Source organism: Citrus sinensis, chromosome 3 (assembly GCF_022201045.2).
Source record: "Citrus sinensis cultivar Valencia sweet orange chromosome 3, DVS_A1.0, whole genome shotgun sequence".
Taxonomy (NCBI): domain Eukaryota; kingdom Viridiplantae; phylum Streptophyta; class Magnoliopsida; order Sapindales; family Rutaceae; genus Citrus; species Citrus sinensis.
The window spans coordinates 45,291,934-45,314,101 of NC_068558.1; the positions used below are offsets into that span (position 1 = coordinate 45,291,934).

At 35.9% G+C, this 22,168-nt stretch overlaps 4 protein-coding genes across 6 annotated transcripts; 3 read left to right on the forward strand and 1 right to left on the reverse strand.

The window, feature by feature from the left end:
* Positions 1–3,399: 3,399 nt before the first annotated feature.
* Positions 3,400–11,456, forward strand: LOC102627459 (DExH-box ATP-dependent RNA helicase DExH8). Of its 2 annotated transcripts, none has more exons than XM_006479893.4 (14): positions 3,400–3,861; positions 4,020–4,197; positions 4,670–4,843; positions 5,060–5,207; positions 5,815–6,141; positions 6,514–6,660; positions 6,740–6,920; positions 8,102–8,382; positions 8,480–8,602; positions 8,696–8,831; positions 8,991–9,259; positions 9,331–9,519; positions 10,119–10,646; positions 10,945–11,456. In XM_006479893.4, the coding sequence occupies exons 1-14, from the start codon at positions 3,702–3,704 to the stop codon at positions 11,155–11,157; spliced, it is 3,054 nt and encodes a 1,017-aa protein (XP_006479956.1). In that variant the 5' UTR covers positions 3,400–3,701; the 3' UTR covers positions 11,158–11,456. The 2 variants fall into 2 exon arrangements, with proteins under 2 accessions (XP_006479956.1, XP_006479955.1); XM_006479892.4 differs by having other exon boundaries at positions 3,401–3,861; positions 8,687–8,831.
* A 2,254-nt stretch (positions 11,457–13,710) lies between these two features.
* On the forward strand, positions 13,711–16,775 carry LOC102627953 (uncharacterized). Its single transcript, XM_006479894.4, has 2 exons — positions 13,711–14,694; positions 16,334–16,775. Exons 1-2 carry the CDS (start codon positions 13,956–13,958, stop codon positions 16,444–16,446), a joined length of 852 nt encoding a protein of 283 aa, XP_006479957.1. The 5' UTR covers positions 13,711–13,955; the 3' UTR covers positions 16,447–16,775.
* Positions 16,776–17,099: 324 nt separating this feature from the next.
* LOC102628247 (mitochondrial zinc maintenance protein 1, mitochondrial) lies at positions 17,100–18,067 on the forward strand. The gene is made up of 2 exons (XM_006479895.4): positions 17,100–17,527; positions 17,741–18,067. The coding sequence occupies exons 1-2, from the start codon at positions 17,284–17,286 to the stop codon at positions 17,830–17,832; spliced, it is 336 nt and encodes a 111-aa protein (XP_006479958.1). The 5' UTR covers positions 17,100–17,283; the 3' UTR covers positions 17,833–18,067.
* A 506-nt stretch (positions 18,068–18,573) lies between these two features.
* Positions 18,574–22,064, reverse strand: LOC102628542 (peter Pan-like protein). Of its 2 annotated transcripts, none has more exons than XM_006479896.4 (8): positions 21,936–22,064; positions 21,679–21,757; positions 21,326–21,508; positions 20,653–20,883; positions 20,272–20,364; positions 19,949–20,136; positions 19,095–19,288; positions 18,574–18,904 (listed from the first exon to the last, which is right to left on the reverse strand). In XM_006479896.4, exons 2-8 carry the CDS (start codon positions 21,694–21,696, stop codon positions 18,804–18,806), a joined length of 1,008 nt encoding a protein of 335 aa, XP_006479959.1. In that variant the 5' UTR covers positions 21,697–21,757; positions 21,936–22,064; the 3' UTR covers positions 18,574–18,803. The 2 variants fall into 2 exon arrangements, with proteins under 2 accessions (XP_006479959.1, XP_006479960.1); XM_006479897.4 differs by having other exon boundaries at positions 21,679–21,751; positions 21,936–22,060.
* Between the last annotated feature and the right edge of the window lie 104 nt (positions 22,065–22,168).

The following is a 22,168-nucleotide window of genomic DNA, read 5'->3' on the forward strand; positions in this document are numbered from 1 at the left end:
CATATTTATATAATGTTTAAACTTGTAATTGGTAAGGCTTAATCAATTAATTAGTGATATTAAGACAAATTTAGTTTGTTAATTTTTTTAACCTTTAATGAATACCTGTCGCGAATGAATTCATTAACGGCCTTTTTTCATTATTTAGATTTATAGTTGAATATACTCTACTTTAGTTATTTTTAATGACTTGAGTTACAACTTTCTTGTTCACTAATTTTTTTTTTTTAAAAATGAAGTTTATTTGTAAATATTTTTGCTTTGCAACAAAGTATGTTTATTTCTATTAACTGTTATTTCTCTATTTCTTGTTAATTAAAGTTGCAATGGGTGGAAAGTGACAAATAATCTTTTTTTTTTAGCTGATTTGGTAAAAATGTTTGGAGCTTTTCATCCTCAACTTATCTTGTATCATAACCATTCAATCTAGTGAATGGAAAAGTTGTTGGTGTGATAATGCATGATTGCACTACTTATGCTTATTATTCAAAGAATGAAAGGCAAATCCTTGGCAATTTAATTTTTAGAAATTTTAGTTTCTTTTTTATTATTCAGTTATAGAAGTAAGATGTCCTATTTATTGAAGTACTTGGAATGGTGTAACATATACTAATGATATTTGAATATGTAATAAAAGATTTTGTAATATAAATGAAGTTATTGTTATTGTTATTGTTTTATAGTGCCTTTTAATTTAATCAATAGTAAACATACTATATTATATTTTTAATTTTTCAGATGTTAAATCAAACACTGATACCATAGTAACAATAATCACGAACATTAACATAGAGTTGCAATATTTTTGATGTTAAGATGTCATATTTATCATAATACTATAATAACAGTAATGACAAACACTATAATCGTGAAACTATAAACTAGTGTGAATAGGTTCTGACTATTATTTCAGTAACACAATTAGCAAGTATCATTGAAAGTACCTAGTGACATTATTTTCAAATCACTGAAGATCATTTTTCTTTAAGTGTGTGTGTGATTTAATCATTAAAAAATTTGTACAACAAAATTATAATTGAAGTTGAGTGAAATAAATTGAGAAAGAGCGATGATATTTAACCCTCTCAATTTATCTCACCAAGCCCCCACTTTTCAATAAATATTATCTATTCAAATTTTCCCTTATTGCAAAATAATTATTTTTCCTCCCCTCCAAGCTCTTAATTGATTAACTTCTCATCTCTTGTATCTCTCTCATCTTTTTTTTTTTTACCCCAATTGATTCACTATTTGAATCAAATATTAACTATTAATCAAATTCCAAATTAAAATTAAACAAAATCTTAGACAATTACATGAAGTAAAACAGATGTCATCAATAACAACAAAACCCACCACTTGTTAATAAAATTTAACAAAATCCAACGTTAAAACTCATTATGTGTTAATGGAGGTGATGGATTGACGTACTTGTTGTCAATAAAAATAGTTGGCGGGTTGATAGTTATGTCAGAGTGAGAGAAGATGCCAAGTGGGGAAGAGATAATAAAATAAAATAAAAATAATAATTTTTATTTTCAATAAGGATGATTCTAGAAAATAATAAGATAAATTGAAAAGTGGAGGTTATTAAAATAATTTAAGGGAGTCAGGTATCATTGTTCATTGAAAAAGTAGAGAATGATACTTTAGAAATAAAAATAGATCTCTTGGAGGAGAAGGGGTTTTAAAAGGAAATTATAAGGTATAAAAATGAATTTGAAAAACTAAAGAAAGAGAGAGATTTAAGGAAGGATGATTGATGTCATTTCCATAAATATTTTCTAAGGTAGATAAATTAATTATTTTATAGACATTTCAAATTTCATCCTAAATAAGGTGTCCTTTAATGGTTAGTAATTTTTGATAAAATTTAAATAAATTTGTTATATTATCTCACAAATTAATTGATGAATGACACATTATTTGAAATAAAAAAAAAATTAATATGTGCAATCACTTAACAATGAAAGAATGATATCATTGCTGCTAAAATATTTATACAAGGATATGCTGAAATTCATAACTTGTAAAATAAAATAAAGAGTAATGATACAGCCACAAATTTTTATACAAACTTATTTTGTACAAACTGATGTGGCATGATAAGATTGGTTGAATTAAATATCACTTGGCCCACATGATTTGTTTTTATTATTTTATATTTTCATTCAACCAATTAATTAATGCCACATTAGTTTGTACAAGAGTTTGTGACTGTATCATTACTCTAAAATAAATAGTCTATTATCCATATATTTAGAACTATTCACGTCATGAAAATGGCATTATTTAAGACATTTTTGTATGGTAAATGTAATATAAGTAATATAAAAAGAGAGAAAACCAAACTAAGTGATATTTACAGGGTCGAGACTCGGGTTTTGAAATCTGTCATTAGTAATTATCTTATCACACGTACATGCACGTGTGTTCGTTAAAACTAAAAGCATGAATTAAATAAAGAGTTTGTGCATAAAATCATATGTAAATTACTAATAAATTAAAGCACGATTATACTTGCCAATAACTAAGGGCTAATTTGGAATTATGGTGGTTGATGAAATAAGTTATTATTTTTGTACGGATGAAATAAGGTACCGATTAAAAAAATACTTCGATATTTGTTAAATTTTTATTTTTACAGTTGTTATGAGTTTGAAAAGTAAAATATACGTGTCTGGTAAATTTTATTATAAAAATATTACTTTATTATATAATGATGAAAATATAACTTTAAATTGTCTTTTACTTGTATGTTAGAGTTTATGAAAAATAAGAAAATAAAATATTAAGATTGTTATAAAAACTTAAAAAAAAAATTGTGGTAACTTATTTAATAAGTTGGTTAAAAAAATTAATTTTTTTACCAACAAAGTGTTGGCTCCACTGGTAATAGAGTTCTCTTAAGTGGCTTGATTGAGTTTGTTCCTCAGTTCGAATCGCAGGGAAGTTGCCTTTGTTGGGAGAACATGTGCCTCCCGATTCGAGCAGGGACTTCTAGTCTAGATTGTGGTACGTGCTTAAAGGTGCCTCTCACAATTGGGACCCTCCTCAGGATATCTCATGGTTAAGAAAAAAAAATTAACTTTTAGTATGTTTTTGGAAACTATGTTAAAATAGAAAAAATTATAAGATAAATTTTTTTTAAAATATTATTTTTATCAAAATTTATAAAATAAATTGGTTACATCATTTCAATAACAATCATAAATGGAATCTAAGCCCATTACGGGGAGCAATACTTATCTTCGTCGATGGCCCTTTTTGGCCCTTTCCAATTGGGTCGTCAGCATGTACAGTGTACACGTCAATCACCCAATGGACTGATGATGCAAAAGCGGACCCCATCTTCCGAACTAAACTTGCGCAAGAAGGAGAAGTCACACGTTTTGCCTTCCGCGTTTCATGTATCCGTCTTAAGACACTCCGGTGACTCCACTAAAAAAGCACGTCATTGGCCCCCACTAAAAAGTAAGTCCACAACGAAGGACAAAGACATTGACTGCGGGCTGAGAGGAAGAAAGAGCGAGTGACCTGGCTAGGTGTTTATGCATCGGCAGTAGGCAACATCGATTCTTCTATATTTCAGCAGTTGCAAGTTACAACTTAAGCGCGAAGCAAAGATTAGAGTTCTGTGACCTGTGTGGTGAGCGAGAAAGAGAGAGAGGATTTCAAATTCTAAGTTTTAACGAATAACAATGGGGCCATCGTCTCCGACATCGTCTTGTAGTTCTTCTTATTCGTCGCCGTTTACGTCACCGGAATTCTCGTCCCTTCCCGTCATGTCGCTCCGAGAAAAAATCGTCGAGAAAGTCCTTGAAAATCGCGTCACTCTCATCGTCGGTGAAACTGGCTGTGGTACTTACATTACTTCTCGTTACTAATTGTATTGCTGTTTGCCTACCTTTGAAGCCAAGGCCAAAGCATAATATTTTCGCGTGGTGAATTTGTATCTTTTGATCAATGGATTTTGACCGCTGATGTGTTTTTTTTTTTTTTTTTTTCCCGTTACGTAGGGAAGAGCTCTCAAGTTCCGCAATTCCTTTTGGCGGAAAACATGGAGCCCATTCTATGTACACAGCCGAGACGATTTGCTGTTGTGGCCGTTGCTAAAATGGTTGCCAAAGGTCGTAACTGCGAATTGGGTGGAGAAGTTGGATATCACATTGGTCATTCAAAGCACTTATCTGAAAGGTAGTTTGTATTTAATTTTCTAATTTACACAATGTATCCTTTGGAGCTTGAAACATTCTTTTTTCCCTCTCTTTTCTTCTTGTCGCTTGTCTATCTTCTTTCCCTTTGTCACCGGAGACTTTAGCTTTTTACAAAATGATGGTCAAATTACTTCCGAGACAGGGCACTCGGTTGTAAATAAAAAAAAAAAAAATTAAGTAAAAATTCTCCAAACAAATTCAGTCAGAAGATGTCATTTTAGGATTTTGCCTCCCAATACTTTGATTACTTTGGTCACATGTATAGGTGCTTTTGATTGAATTTTGCACAGAGTTGATTATAAAACATTTTTCTTTCTAACGGTCAAAATAAATATGAGGGGCATTTAGTGCCCAATGCTTTTTTTTTTTTTTTTAAATTACATTATACTCTTCATTTTCTCGGAGGTTTATACTTTACAATTGGCAGTCATCTTCTTCAAATTGTTTTGCAGATCAAAGATTGTTTTCAAAACTGCTGGAGTTTTGTTGGACGAAATGCGAGACAGAGGCTTGAATGCACTCAAGTACAAGGTTATAATTCTTGATGAAGTGCATGAAAGATCTGTAGAATCTGACCTTGTTCTTGTCTGTGTTAAGCAACTGCTGTTGAAGAAGAATGACCTGAGGTTGACATCCTTCTTTCTCATTTTTTTTCTCATATTGTGATTTTTCTTTTTCAGCTAGGACTGACTTGGCGAAGTTGGCATATGTGGATATGTTTTCATGTTTTTGGTTATCTATTAGGAAAGTGATACTTTCATCTCTTGCATTTGTAATTTTGTATGACATCTGAGCTGAACTTTCCACTTGGGAGGATTTGATAGAGTTGATGCCCTTTCCAGGGTTGTCTTGATGTCCGCAACCGCTGATATTACAAAATATAGAGATTACTTCAGGGACCTTGGTAGAGGTGAAAGAGTGGAAGTGCTTGCAATCCCTAGCACCAATCAGAGGACCATTTTTCAGCGAAGAGTTTCTTATCTTGAACAGGCAAGGGCTATTACTGCATCCCTTCGTCTTTCTGCTACATGACCGGTGTTATTATTACATGAATGCTTGCTTTTGCTTCAGCATTTTATTAAGTATTCTTCTTTATTTACATTCATTTACTTCCTCCACAAGCTTCTGCTGTGGAAAAAGTAGTAACTAATGAATGTTAGGTTGCAGTGCTCTAATTTTCTGGCTTTACATTGATGTATTCTGTAATACATTGCTCAAAACACTTTCATATAACAAGTCTTTGAGACTTCTTGATTATCACACTTGAAAAATTTAATTGAAACAACAATTCAGAAAGCATTTGTTTGTTGTTTTTGTACAGAAATTAGCAGAAGGGCGTAGTAAGTCAAGATAGAATTTAAGGAAGTTATTGTGCTGGTTTTTGTGTTGGTGATATCATTTAACTTGTTTCATGTGATATCATGCATTGCTGTGATATGTAAGATTTGAAAATTTTCGGGTGATTTCATGAATTGTTATGATATGTGAGATTTGAATTTAATGGAAAAAGAATGGCGGAGAGGTTGCTTCAGATGATTTTATGGCATAGGACATTCTCTTCCTGTATCTGATAATTATGCAACTACTTTTTGCATAGGTTACCGAATTGCTTGGAGTAGATCATGGAATGACGTCAGAATTATCATCTTTAAGATATTGTTCCGGTCCAAGTCCTTCTATGGCTAATGCTGAAATTAAGCCTGAAGTACACAAACTTATTCATGATTTAGTGCTGCACATTCATAAAAATGAGTCAGATATTGAAAAGAGCATTTTGGTTTTCCTTCCAACATACTATGCCCTGGAACAACAATGGCACCTTATGAAGCCACTCAGTTCATTTTTCAAGGTTCATATTTTGCATAGTAGTGTTGATACTGAACAGGCTCTCATGGCTATGAAAATCTGCAAGTCCCATCGTAAGGTAAACACCGGTTCTTTTTCTTAAGATTTTTTTTTTTTGACTGATAAATGGAGGAAGGGAAGTTCATTTGGATGCCTATTTGAATTGAAGTAGAGATGTGTGGGTGGCCATTTGAATGGTATTTTACTGTTTGATTTGCTCCTTTTGTCATAAAAATACAAGAGGCTGCTTTATTGCAATTGTTTCTCCACATGATATGATCATGCTGCTGATAAATGATTCTGCAGTTGGATTAAAAGGATATGTTACTAAGTTTGACCTTTTTACTTGTTATCAAGTGTCCCACAACGTCATGCATTTTTCATTACTCAAGTTTAAGATTTTAGATTTCACGTCATTGTTTGTTCATCAAGTAAGTATTACCTTGCACAGGTAATATTGGCCACAAACATTGCGGAATCATCTGTTACAATACCCAAAGTTGCATATGTCATTGATTCATGCCGATCTTTACAAGTTTTTTGGGATGTTAATCGGAAAATAGACTCTGCAGAGCTTGTTTGGGTTTCTCAATCTCAGGTAATAAGAGATTTTCTGGATCAACTTTTTTTTTTTTCCCAATTCCCTATTTAGTTCCTTAATTAAATTAATACTGTAGGCAGAGCAGCGTAGGGGAAGAACTGGTCGAACATGTGATGGCCAGGTTTATCGATTGGTTACAAAATCTTTTTTTGGCACGCTTGAGGATCATGAGTGTCCTGCAATATTGAGGCTGTCATTGAGGCTACAAGTACTTCTTATTTGCTGTGCTGAATCTAAAGCCATCAGTGACCCCAAGGGTATGGTTGTAGGATTCTGGTTTTACGAAAATTTCACTGCTCATTTTGTTGCTGGTCATATGTCCTTTCTGTTTCTCTACAAGTACCTTGGATTGATGTCCTAATTGGACATAGAAATGCTAAATTTCATTCATTTTATGGACTTAGCAAATGATGTTGCTGAAAGTGGCAGTCCAGTTTGTTAGGTGGGTGGAACTTATGCAACTCTAAATTTCATCATAGCTGAATTTTAAGTTTTGACTTGTTGGAATCAACTTGGGCTAAAAAACCGTATCCCAACTTAGTTGGATAAAGCATAATCTAATATTTCTGCTGACACTGTGCTATGAAAATTAACGGATGCTTGATTGCTACATATATTACCTTCTCTATGGTTTGTCTATCTATTCATGTAATGTTGTAAAAAAAATTTCCATTTTTTCATAAAAATATTGAGAAATGTAGTGAATTTACCAGACGCATTGAGTTGTCAGTATAAATTTTGGCGTTGCTTCTTAAAGAAAGGATGGATGTAAGCTATCATTGACTTGGCTACTTGAGCACAAGCAGTGTCAGACTATTTATTCCATTGGTTTTGAATTAATTCATTACTTTTACTCCTTTGTTATTCATCACTTGATTTTTTACTACTGTGGACTTTCTAACTTCATCAAATAAATTTAATTTGGAATAATACTATGCTTTCCAAGTAGTATTCTAACATTGTCCACACCAAATGAGGTGACATTTATTTATTTGATGATGAGATGGTAATTTTACACTTATAAAATTGACTATCAAATTGATGAATGTCACCTCTCAATGACGGACCCAGCTAATGAACACAGGTGGTCAAAGTACCTGGTAAAAAAAAAATTATCCTTAATGTACTTACTTTCTTAACCCTGTAAACTTCAGATCAAATATATTCATTTAAGCCCCCAATATTTAATTTCAATAAGCCCCCATTAAAATTTTTCCCATGAATGAGTTAAAAGACCTTCTTTCTTTAAATAATTAAAATGACTGGTCCATATATAACAAAATAAATTTTACTCTTTAAAGAACCTCAGATTTTAATCTAAAAACAAATTGATTATCTAGGTACCAAAAAAATCTATAACAAAATAAATTGATTTTTTGGTTAAGAACCAATTTTAACCTGATGGATATTGGGTGGACTGATGATTGTTTGTAATTAGTCTTGTTGCAGAAGGCTCTGGATCCACCATATCCTGAAGTTGTTGGAGATGCACTGGATTTGCTTGATCATAAGCGCGCACTGCAGAAAATATCACCAAGGGGTCGGTATGAGCCCACATTTTATGGACGGTTGCTGGCCAGCTTCTCCTTATCTTTTGATGCTTCTGTGCTTGTACTCAAGTTTGGGGAAATTGGAATGTTGCGTGAAGGCATTCTTCTTGGTATATTGATGGATACACAGCCTCTACCCATTCTTCATCCTTTTGGGGATGACGCTTTGGTATTTTGCTTATTTAGTAAATCACCTCTACAGTTTGCCTAAGCACTTAGCTGTTTTTACTATTATCTCTCAAAGTTAAACTACTATTTTACTTCAGTTTGCAGAGTACACAGGCTGCTACTTTGGTGGAGATGGTAATACCAGACTCCTAACCGGTCGTAAGGAGATGGTGATCATGGGAAACTTATGTGCATTTCAGTTTTGGCAACATGTTTTCAAGGTAAAATAGCATGTTTTCTCTTTGATGATTGGGGATTGCCCTTTTAGTTGAATTCATAATTTAAAAGTATTCTCTTTCCTGAAGGATAAACAGCGTCTTGACCACCTGCAACAAGTTCTAAAGTTTGATGAAACGAAAGTTACGGCATCATTACTTCCCAAGATTGAAGAAGAATGGTGTTCTCTCCATTATCTTGTGCAGTCTTCACTACATCATGTCTCTGAATTATGTATGGATTTGTAATGTTATTCTTGATCTTTTATATTTTGATTGAAATAATTCAGCAATTTTTAGCTAGATCATGTTTATGAAAACCTTAAAAAAAAACGCGTAGTATTCTTTCTTTTTCCTGTAATATATTAACAAGTTCAATTATCTCCCATTTCAGATGAGGATATACTTAATGCAGTGCACAGGTTTCGGCCCAAATTCTTGGGTACATCTAATGGTCTTCCAACCTATTATGATCCTTACGAATTTGAACATACATGCCTTCTCAATTGTGACCCACCTCGAGATATGGATCCACTTGCTGCTGACAATGAGCACCTTGGGCCATCTTTTGAAGCAAAGAAGTGTGTGGCTGTACCATTTGTTGCTCCCAATCAGTTTCAGTCCAATAACGTAGCTGAAAAGTTGGCAAGCATTATTAAAGAGGTACAGATTTTTCATGCCTTGTCTGTAATATTGTTGATATGGTGTTGATCTTTTCTCTGAACATATAACAGATAAGAGTTCAGTATGTGGAAGATGTATCTGGTAATCAGGATAAAGCTGTTAATGGCTCTGAAACCCCTGGGGAAGCTCCTTTATGTGTCTATTTCATCAATGGATCTTGCAATAGGGGTACTGGGTGTCCTTTTTCTCACTCACTTCAAGCAAAAAGGCCTGCATGCAAATTCTTTTATTCTTTACAGGTATCTTTCGTTTGGTTAGATCCTCTCTACAGGCTCTTATTTGGCGTCTTGAATTTATTCTCTAAAGGTGTTTATTTATTTTTCTTTTCAAAGTGGTGCTTGATATATGTTATGAATTTTCTGGATCACTTTAAACTGAAAACAAATCATGTCTGGAATCCGATCTAAGGCCTGTGTTGAGGGTTGGCAGTCCATGTTTTATCAAACACTCTTTGCCTTTGCTGAGGCTTGATTGGCAATAATGGGGAACATTTTGCATAATGGTTTTATACTGGCAGTATAATATGAATTCTCATGTACTTTACCTCTTTGATTGATGTCTTAAGATTTTAGAATAATGCTTCCAAAGACTGTTATATTCTTTTATACCAATAAACAACGACAAAAATGTTGGATAATTTAATTAGATGAGACCAATGAAATTTTTGGAATAGACTTTAGACCAATGAAAGTCTTAAAATACCTTTTCATGATCAGAATTTAGTTTCCATGATACTAGTTCTAATGTTTTCAATTATGTAGTTTAAGTTATGCACTCTGTTTAATTTTGTCCTTGGTGTAGATTGTATATTTTCTTGATTGTGAAATGGGATTTACAGGGCTGTCGAAATGGAGATTCATGCGTCTTTTCTCATGATCTTGGACAACCAGTGTTGCCTTCTAGCTCATTTACTTGCCTGCCGGAAGATGGAGTTGCCAATGCTGCATCCCTTCTACGGTTGTTTCCCACATCTTCAGATGGATCCATTCTTTTGTTGGACGACACGGACATGCATTTCTCAGCGAATCTTGCTTGCCTTTATGATCCATCAAGAATAATTTCCACAACATGTTTGTCAGACTCTGCTATATGTGACACATCTTTGGCAGGCATTAGAATTCTATGGGGCCTTTGTCACTCACTCAAGACCGTCATTTCCGAAGCTGGGGATAATCCAATCCCGTGGAAAGAAGTGAAGTGTGTGCTATGGTATCCTAGCCTGGAAAGCTATAGTGAAAATTTGGAGAGTCAGAAAACTCTCGTGCAGAACTTTTTTGAACATCTAGCCATCAGAATGTTGGCTGATGCCTTGTATGACACGCGAGTGATCATCACCATGAACAATATCAAATTTGCACAATTACAGGTAATTTTTGTTGCTGTTAAATAAATCTGTTCTGCTTTTACAACTGCCTGAAGAACTAATGACATTGAGAAGGAATATATTCATTTACTTAACAGCAAATCAGTTTTTAGTTTGCAATGTCGTCAGTTGTCACCTTTATGGTTTATTTATGTATGTTAATTTGTTCAAGTAGCACTGGCAGTACTGGTTGAGACTCTGAGATCAAGTTCTGTTTCATGTACTGATAGCTGCCTATATGTTGTGTTGAATTTAAGGAAGATGAGAAGTTCCAGATTTTAGCTTTCTGCTGTTGTTTCAGGTGGAAAAGTTGGCAAGGGATAGCTTCTTCTTCCTGTCTGAGTCCTTCCCATTTGATGAAATGAGCTTTGGGGAGTTGTCTGATACAGTCAATACCAAGAGGCCAATGTTGGTTTCAAGGGCAATCTCCTATGTCTTTGACTTGCATCCACCAACTGATTTTCAGTTTGGCGACTATGCAGCCGTCCTACACAGATGCCTGCATGACAATTAGAAAATAGAAAGACAATTTCCAGTGCCTTTATTCGTATCAGTTCATGCATGGTTTCCAAAATTTGATATTAGAATTTAGAGTTCAGACATTACTGGTTTCTGGCATGGAGATAAAATATTGATTTTTGGGTTTTGGAAGTTTCTATTAATAGGTCTGCCTTGTACATAGAGATCCTTTGTACTTACAATGAGAATGTATGTGTGTATATATATGCTTATGGTATAATACCAGCCTCGTTTGTCTGCCACCTTTGGTGAAAATAATTTTAGGTAATGATAGGTTCTGCAAGTCTGTTACAAGTTGCCTGTGCATTTTATTTTGTATAGTCGTTAGACGTCTCTCGTTTATCGGATAGTGCACATATAGGAAGCATCCGCGGGTCCTTAGCACATGTTTTTCTTTATTTTCTAATATTTTATCTCCGGACCCCATTGCATAGCACGGGGAAATACGAAGGGAAATTTACATAATTAGCCCAAAAAATTTTGGATTTTTAAATTGGTTCCTCTTTAACTTTGTAACCATAACGAGGAAAACATTTAATTTTTGAACTAAAATATTATCACAACTCTTAATAAATCACTAAATTTCACCATTCTTAATAAATGTACGTGGGTGTTATTGTAAATGCAATTTTTTTTCCAATAATATGGGCTTACAAACTACTTCGATTCAATTAATAGATAAGAAACATTCAAAACAAATAAATTTTGAGTAAAAATAAAGTAGAAGACGAATGTAGAAAATGTGCAACGGATGCCCTATCGCACGTGTTTTAGAGCAATAGGTGTGGGCAATCGGTGTCTGTCGCACCACACCGGAACTTTCGTGTTTTAGTGCAACAAAAAGCTCTCACAGCAGTGTTTGGTGCAACAGGACCTATCACACCGTAACACAAACATAAATGCCCAAATTTTTCATGCTTCTTCACCTGTCGCACTAGTTTTAAAGCCAACTTCGCCTTTGGTTTGTGCGACAGGCCCTATATTACGAAGGTCCTTGTAATATAGGCTTCAATGCCACCTTCATCCCATCGTCGCACATGCTTGCTATCTCCCAGATAGTATAGTTTCTGGAGATGGCATGCCGCGTGCCATTTAATTTGGGCAATGGCCGGTGATGGTGCTGCCTCCCAAGCCTTGTGCATTTGTTTTTTTTTTTGTAATGACTGTTCAAACGCGTTAGTTGAAATTCATGTCATTGCTCCCTTGCTCAAATATCAAACACAACAGGCACCCATCAATTATTTCAACACAAAGTCATAACTAGCTGTTGAGTAATGAAAAGTATCAGCTCAGCTATGTCTTCATCCCTCACCCTAAGGCAAATCTCCCCAACTGAATGGCATGAGCAGAGTACTAGCAATACATCGTGTACGGGCATGTGTCAACTAGAAATGAACACCGACCAGAGATACGTATCGACCAGATGCTCATCACCCAAAGAAAGAGGACACGATCTCACGAAATCGTGACGGTTTCGCCATGTCCCGAACTGCTGGGGAGAACGTGACGTCCCACGTTTAACCACGATTCGGTGGTTGGAAACCAATGAAGGTCTGTCATCACCCGAAAATGGGGGGTATGAAAAATATTCAGAAAACGTGGGATGATGACCTATAAGAAGCCAAGAGACCGATGAAGAAAATGACAAAAAAATTAGGAGGGAAGGGAAAACTTTGCCAAATTGAAACCAGAGTAGATTCCATACAAATCTTTGAGATACGTTGGGTTGAGAACATTATAAGGAGTTCACACAATTTAAATTACATAATTTTTTCGTAAACATTTTGTGCTAACTTAAGCATCGGAGGATTTATGCCGGCAAAACCACCGGCATCTCTGATCTGTTTTTGTGAACGCAAGTTTAAAAAGAAGAGAAAGGGTGATTCGAACCCAGGAGCTCGAGAAATTGCTTAAGTAAGGAGAGGGCGACATCTTCTCCATTGACCATACAAGCGTTGGTAGAACAATTTGGTCAGGCAAAGGACGATCAGATTTCAGCATCAACACTAACAATATTTAAGCTGCCAAAATTTCAAGAAAAAGAAAAGTGGTGGAAGAAACATTTCATCAAACACGTAATGTACCATCTTTGCGATTGATCATTTAAAAAAAAAAAATTATTTATTTTGAGTTAGTACAACCCTATAAACATAGACAATCATCTACAAGCAAAACCCATTCAAGATTAAGAAATCAACTTGCCAAGTTTTATCAATTTCTCTCTTATCTTGCAACACCGCTATTTCTCCCTCTCTCTCTCTCTCTTGCTGCTACGGCCGCTGCCATATGATGCATGTGAAAGAGATGATGAGAAATATGGTTGAGTGTGTAGTTAAATGTTGGAGTTTAACGAATTTTAATGATTTGGTAATTTGTTGGGAGTGGCGAGGGTATAGTGGTCTAAAAAGTGTGTGTTTGGTCAATGATGATGATATTAAAAGTTAGAGGGGTTGATTTTTAAAATCACAAAAGTATCAAAATCTTCCGTTGGCATAAATATCGCAATGTCTAAATGTGGACACGTGTTGGAATATAAAAGCAAAAGCAAGTTCGCACTCTCCTAACAAAGCTTCTTTCTTACTAGTTACTAGTATATCCTCGATTACCTCATCTTCAAGAATCTGGAAGCACGTACCAGCTGAACGGCCAACTGTAACTTGTCATCCTACTGGTACCTGGAATTCGATTTGAAAATTAGGAGATGCTCAGAACTCAGAAGCCAGGCATCAATGTCTAATACTAGCTGCACGTTAACAGCAACTGAAACCCTAATTATCAGATAATCACTCTCACATGTCACACTCGCACAAGCCTCTAGATTCGCGGCACTCCATAGACTCATGCGCATTGCAGCTCCACAACTGGAGGCCTTTTCATCTCCAAAACCCCCTCGACTCCTCCGATTCCACAAAACCCTCCTACTCTCCCTCCAGTTGGGTCCACACCAAGCGCCCCTGCCTCTCCGACCGCGCCACCTCATTCTCCATCATCGACGCAGCCGCCATTGACCTCTCCAAACTTAGCCTCTTCGACGACGATAATGTTATTAAACCCATGACCGCTGCGACAGCTCCACAAAGCCGAGGAGGTTACAGACTAATCGCCAGAAAACGACGCCGCCGAGGGTCGAGGTCGGTGTCGGGTCGGAGCAGCGACCGTAGCGGGACCAGGCGTTGCTGTTCCGTGGGAGCATCGGCGGCGTATGGGACATGCTCGGATTTTCCTGTGGCGGTGGGGACGGATTCGAGTGGAGAGCTGTTTGGGAATGGAGAGGCGAATTGGGCGTCCGATGTGAGTGAAGCTAGGAATTCGAGGAGAGAGAGGGATAATGGGAATGGGAGTGGAGAGAAGGAGAATTCAGGCACTGGGTTTGGGGGGCAAGTGGGGTGTTTGGAAGCTCAGGTTCTAGGAAATGAATCTGGTTACGGGAGTGAACCTGGGTATCGTGGGGATGCCGAATTCGGATATGGGGACGAGCTTGATGAGGAGGAGGAAGATGCTAAGTTGTTGTTTTGGGGGAACCGTTTTGGAGGTACTGACAATTCTTATGATTTTAATTAGACAACTTAATTGGGATTCTTTTGCTTATCGTGTTACATTTCTGATATCTTATCTTCTCTAACTTTTTGGCCTTCTTGCTCTTCTGTTTATGGACCTGAGTCTGTTGGGTGCTTAATTCTGCTAGGCAGTTGAATGACTACTTTGTAAATTTAGTACATAATTTCAAGTGTTTTCACTGAGAAGCTTGCCACCCCGATCGCTCATACTACCACAATCATCTGACTGCATTTCCAACTGAAATGCAATGTTACTACAAAATTGCATTGCACATCCAAAATAGTCCTAAGAAGACATGATCCAAGCTGATACTTGACATGTACCCCCTCTTCCAGGCCCACCACAAGGGGGCCCAAACCACTTAGGCTAGTACACTATCAACTTTCTGGGGTATCTTTCTGCATGTGTGACTAAATTCTTTGTTGTTATAGAGTCAAATGCTAGAAAATTCATTTCTAATAGGCAATTCTATGAAGAAGGTCAATACGATCATTCCAATTATTCATCTGATTGGATCATTGACTAAGACGCGGTTTGTTAACACATTAAGGCATCCCATCAGTAAGTCCACCTTGTCTGATTCCTCTGAAAATACGGCAGGTAATATAGTGTCTAATTCCTCATTAAACTGCAACATATAATGCTTTCATTTGGAGATTATGAATAAGTTGAACTCTAGTTGCTGGAACCATGATAACTGCCCGTAGGATCAGATTCTTCTTGTGTTCCATTTTGCTGCTCCAGTAAAGCTTCTTGTACATCACCTGGCTGGAACAGTTACAATCTTTGAGGCTGAGGGTCTTGTGTTTTGTGGAACAACCAACATAAGCTTCTTTTCTGTTGTTGGCGTTGAAAGAAAAAATATTCTGTTGATGAAGCCATTGATCCTGCATGTTTCAGAATTTACCATTAGTATAGTTTTTTACTCGGTATTTTTTTTCTTTCTCCATTGTAGATTTGGGGACATAAATTAGCTACTAGAGCATATTGTATATTTTATAATTGACAATTTCTTGGATAGTAGCCTCCTTCAATTGTAGAACTCCCGTCTGCCCACTTTCCTGAGGCTTACTTTCAATCTGGTAGTAGATTTTATCCAACTCTAGAATTAATGACTGAGAGGGATGCTGCACAGGAACCTGTAGTTAGAGCAGGACATAGAGAGCTAGATTTAATTTGTTTTTTTTTTTTTAAATATAGTTCTTTCTCTTTATTTTCAATAAATTAGCTTTTCACTATGTATTAATGGTGGAGATGATTTCATATGTTTTTCCTTATTCCATGATTTCTTAAGAGTACAATAATAGGATAAAAATCAGGTCCTGATAAGTAGTGCTCATCTGTTGCTCTTCAAGATACATATTGTTGGAGGAAGTTTTGCTTTTCTCACCATCTAATTCTAAATTCAATTGATCAGTTACCAGTTGGTGACTGTACATGAAACATGGCGAAATGATGCAACTATACGCTTATTGAAGATTCTTTATTTCTATGTCTTCATTATCTAGCGTCTTTGTGTATTTATACTAATATGAGAGCTATATTTGATTGGCCAGGTATCTCCTGCCGTCATTAAGATAGTTATTTACTGATGTGCTGCTTTCTTGCAACAGATGTAGATTCTAAAATGGAGATGGTTGGTGAGAATACATTCACTGATCAAAAATCTCATCACAGATGCCGCCGTAAGAAACATGATTGTAGAATGGTTGATGCTCTGAGGTAGCCGATCTTGTGAACCAACACGACAAATACCTTCATCGCCAGAGTGTTTTGGTGTTCTACTGGAGATGTTTATGGCTTCTTGGATTATAATGCATACTTGACAAAATAACAAGTAATGCTAATGCATTCATTTCCATATTTTGTTGAGAGTTCTCCAATTGTGTAGATACAGTATGGATGGCGGTCATACATTATTCTTCATCCCTGAAGGATTTTGGACTTGCTTATACTATTACTACAGGGAAGCTTCGTAAATTATTTACTGTTTGTTATTTTGAAACTCGTCGTACAAAGCAGTCAATATATGTAATATGATTATGATTATCATCACTACATTCATACACATCCAGCACCAGTCAAATTATCCGTACAAAAGAAAGAAAGTTGCATCATGTCCATTGATGATGAGCTAACGATTATCTATCATTTACTTTATCAATTCGGTGACTTCTTGTTATTGGGAGGAGAATGCTTTGTAAGAGCTTCGAAGTGCAGAAACCGCTGGGTGAGTTCAGTAGCATGAAAGAAATCTTCAAGGAAAATTGGGGAAAAAAATAAAAATAAAAACAAAACAAAACGAACACGCGGTACGGTCGCGTTTGGTCATTGGTGGCTTGGTGTACAGACTAAACAGTATGTAGTTGGGTATTTCGGTAATTTCATTATAGTTTAGAGTCATTTGGATGGCAATGATGGTGTTTTACAGAAATGGTCTCCCAGCCCAGCATCAAATTAATTTGAAGTGAGGGTTCTCTTCTTCTTCTTGTTAGTTGATTAGTAGTTCGTTGCTGTTAGTTTTATTAGAGATACAGACTCAAAAAAGAGACGCAAGTGAGGGATGGCGATGGCCGGAGAAGCGATGATAGCGTATAGATCCCTGATTAGAGCGACGCGCAAATCATTCGCGGGAGATACAGTGATGCTGAAGGAATCAGCCAAAGAAATTCGTAAGAGATTTGAGGAGAGTCGTCACGTGACCTCCCCCACGGAGATTCAGAGACTCCTCGACGAGGCACGCGAAGCTTCCCGTTTCATTTCCACCATGATTGTCCAGGCCAAACTCAATGAACGCGGCGGTTACGGTACTTTCTGGAGGACAACTCATCTTTTCCTTTCATAAGATTTATTACATAGGGCAGTGTGTCCATGTGTTTGTTGAATTGTCTGCCAGGGCCCAGGGGTTCTTTGATTTCAGTTTGCGAACTAATGTTAGATTGAATGTTATTAATAAGGGGTTAATGAGCCCTTTTCAAACAAATTTCGTCACAACTAAAATTAAAAATTTGTTGTTGCAGAGGTGAAGCCTACTCAAGAACACGCTGGAGCAACGCTTGACATTCCTTCGGAAGAGATCCTCCGAAAGTCCGCACAAGGAGGGAAAGACTAGACTAGGCCTCATCATCAAGGAGGATGCATTACATATTCACATTGCTTCAATATCTGGGTCATGTGTTCTTCTACCATTACATCCACATGAGCTCCTGCAATTGCATTCTGTTTGTTTTTTTGTTCGTTTAGTTGCTCAAAATACTACTAAACAATTAGCAACTGAGAACAATAACTTTTAATATGCTTGCGTTCATGTTTATTTTAGTCTGATACCTGCATTATTTTGCGATTTATTATGGCTTTGCAAGAAAATTATTGGTCTTAAAATCTCTAATTTTAGAGCAAAACTTATGGAATTTCTTTCCATAGAACATTTCACAATCCTTGCTGAATGCAAGTGTAGGGTCTGCAGTTCCTCCATGCTAGTGATGCACTGGCTGCTTTATTTTTGCTTAACTCAAAGACTGTTTATGAATCTAATGGGGAAATTCAAAATCGAATGCTCAAGGATATTGTGTTTCATCCCTCGGCCTGCTTTTGGGTGGCTGTGACTTTTAAACGAAATTGAATTTAATGAAAGAATTATCACACTATTAATATTTTTCTAAAAAAATATTAGTTATAAATCATATTTGGTATTTACCGAACATGATATGCTTTTATATCACAGCTATGGAATTTTTATGTTTCTTGTCTTCCACAACAGCTAATACCCTAAATATCAAACATGCCCTTAAATATATTTCTTACAACGATTAAATACTTTTCTGCTGTTGTGGCAAAAAGAAGACGACGCAACTAAATGCTGAATTTCTTTCATAGTTTTAAATTTTTATTTTTTTATTTTTTTTTTACAACAGAAAACAAAAATAAGAGGGCATGGGCATCAGTATTACTAGTGCCAATGCTGCCAATATACAGTAATTGATAACCAAATCTCCGCATATAGGCATCTTCCCGTAGTACCAAATATCCCTCAGAAGCAACTTCACCGATCAAAAAACTACAACACCCTAATTCGGAAAGGTACTAATCTTCCTCGCTGCCTTTAACATCTTCCTCACTTTCTTCATCGTCTTCCTGATTCTCCTGCTTGCTTCCTTTCTGTTTTTTCTTGTCACCAACAGTTCCTAGGGAAAACCGAGTTGAAAGAGCAATGAAAAATGAATACATGTTCTGAGCCTGGTAAGTTAGGTTCTATAGGAAAGAGAAGAGAACTGGTCGTATTAGGGATGACCTCTTCTCACTGTGTTGTTCATAAAGACAATAAGCCTTCTCTGATACAGAAATGAAAACAAAACATGTAGAAGATACACATACCATATTCACTGAAGATGATACTACCAGAACACAATCCTTCCTCAACCTTGATGAGTTGTAAAGTCATTCTGGGTCCAATCTCTTGAAGCTTTACAGCACTTTTTGTAGAAGCTCGGTTAACTCTACCAAGATCACTTACCAGTGTCACTGTTGCTGCTTCATCATCAGCTTCACTTTCTGATCCATAACCAGCCCTTCAGAAATCAAAGGATATTAACAATGAGGAGCAAAATAAATACAGAATATCCTACACTAGTGTGGCACACCAATCTTGGGGAGGGGAAAATCCAGTCTAATTTCTGTTTGCACATGGGGAATAGTGGTGTGGTGTGTGGTATGCTAAAAAATTAAAATTAAAAAATAGAAAAGAATGCCCTCATTGAATCCTCACTACCAATGAAGGGACACAATTTAAAGAAAGCATTCTGTTGTTCCCTCAGACAATCTGATAAATAAATATTAACTTTGTATCCTTTATTCCCAGCTAAATGATGATACTAGCAGAGACACGAAGTAAAGTATGAATAAAAATATGAGAAATTGCTAACGTTGACCAGAAAATTCATGCTAGAAATTTCGCATCTACAAAGGCAGGTCATACACATTCCTAAGTTGCATCTCTAAATTTTCAATAATAAGCTCAAATAACATAATATCTAGTGTTCCATATTTATGACTCGTAATTGATAATCCTAAAACTATTAAAAACCTAAAATGAAATAATAGATCTGCTTTGCAGCCACAGCTCCCAAAGTGTTACAACTTACGATATCAATTGATGGAATAAAATTCTCCCATCACGCTGACAAGATTGACTAGAATACAGTGGAACTGTGATAAACAGTGGAACTTACTTGGTGACAAAATCACTCACATCTTGGAGACTCCTGAGATCTGGAACTTGATGGCTCTGAACAAATTTTCTTAGTCTACGGGAAACACCCACAGGTTGCAGTCTAATAGAATAATGCCTAAAATCAATAAGTTTTGTGTCTTTGTTGTAATTAAGCAACACAATCCTCTGGCAAGTCGAAAGCTTCACCTGGGATATCATATAAAAAGAACATATGAGAATGTTCAGCTGGTTCTGGCATTTTGAATTATTATTGTTTGATCACTAACAGTGTTGATATCAATTGGTTCTGGCATTTTAAATTATTATTGTTTGATCACTCACAGTGTTGATATCAATAGCCGGAAAGATGTTCTGAAACATAATAGTTGTGAGCTTTAGATGTTGATCTCCAGTTCCAAAACCAGAAAGAACAATCTGTCAAAAACATACCCACACTTAGCAGAAGACGGCAGGATTAAACTTCAAGTTCCCTAATTACAAAATTTTTTGCTCAAATATGCTACTTTGGTCTATTATACCTTGAGAAGAAGTCAAAATAGCCAACATAAGTTGGGGAAAATAATGTGAAGCAGATATTAACTATTAAGAGGCAAGGATTTATGTGGTCAAATTATAAGTTCTAACAGATGGCCAATTGATATTGAAGAAATAAAGCAAGACAAATAGAAGCAACAATGAGAATATAATTGTGAGAAATATTACCAAAGGAGAAGTTTTGAAAAGATCTTGAGGACATCTAGGACGCAATTGAGATTGGGCGACATCAACAGCTAATGAGTACTCGTGTATTTTAAATGTAAGAGTTGGGCCCTGAGGGGTCCTTGCAACCCTCAAGTAGGGTGCAGATTCAGTCTTTGATAACATGAGGAAATGTGTAACACCCATTGGCCCTGCAACATTCAGAAAGTCCTTGAGATTATTCCGTTTCTTCTCCTGCAAACATACAACAAAGAATAAGAAACATTTTATTCAGAAAAAATAACATACAGATTAGAACTAAATAGAGTTCATGCAGGAAAATTAATTAGTGACTGTTATGACACTGCTTTCTATACTTGTAGCCTATGACTGACCAAGTATATAACTGAATGTCGTGGGTTCTAAGAATCAGGCATCCAAGATAATTAACGATCCCACAAGGTTTTTCTTCAAAATTTTCCACACCACTGACTCAACTTTCAACATATTGTTTACCCTAATAGACTCTCTAATTCAGATTTCTCGAATATGTGCTGTAATTCCCAGTTATCCTGGTACTGCATCAACTTTTATCAAAGTTGATCAAAGAATGACCAAAAAAGAAGACAAACCTTTAGAAATTCACATAATGTCATCATCATAAAGCAAAACCATAGGTATTCCAAATAAACTATACCTTAAGGTTGAGAGCAGTGTGTGGAAGCATCAACTTTCTTAAATCCATTTCAAGCTGCCTGAGAGGACCAGGCAACTTTCCTCTTGAAAACACAAAACTCTTTGGAATCTTATCACCGGTGATGTGATCCACAGTCGGCTGCTTCTTCTTCACAAATGACTTCACAAATCCCTTCTTCTTACTCTGTTATAATTGAGATTGTAATAAGAAACATTCCCAAAAAAATTAACAATCATCTTAATTCATTTAGTTGCTAAGAAAAAAATAAAAAATACAATCAACTCGAGGAATAGTACAATCATAATTTTTCATCTTATCAAGTAAGCAAATCAGATACAAGGAATTCCACTTACATTCCGGAAACGAGCCATGGCTTTGTAGGCACAACTTCAAACTTTCCTGATTAATTATTTCACTTCTTGAAATCTATAACTAAATATAAAACACGGAGTTAGCTCGGAAAGATGACCTATTAGTAATATAAACGGACACAATAACCAAGTAAAGAGGACGATTGTTTTCTATTTTGCCTAATTTGTTCCAATTAAAAAAAAAAAAAAACTAAAATACAGCAGCTTTTTTATAAAATTAGCTTATAATCACCACTTACGGTTGTTGCTGCGCAGAGTGTTCTTCGTCGTTCGTACACGTCCTCCTCTGCGAATTAGAAGAGAGGGGTTTTGGTTTCTGTAATAGGGTTTTGGTAGAATGTTTGGACTGGACTGAGCCTACTTAATTAAGAGTACCCCACCATATCCCTGATAAAACCCCTTGTTTATAATTACTGTAATAACCTTTACCATTTCGTTTATCATTGGTTCGGTTTTTTTATTGATTTGGAAA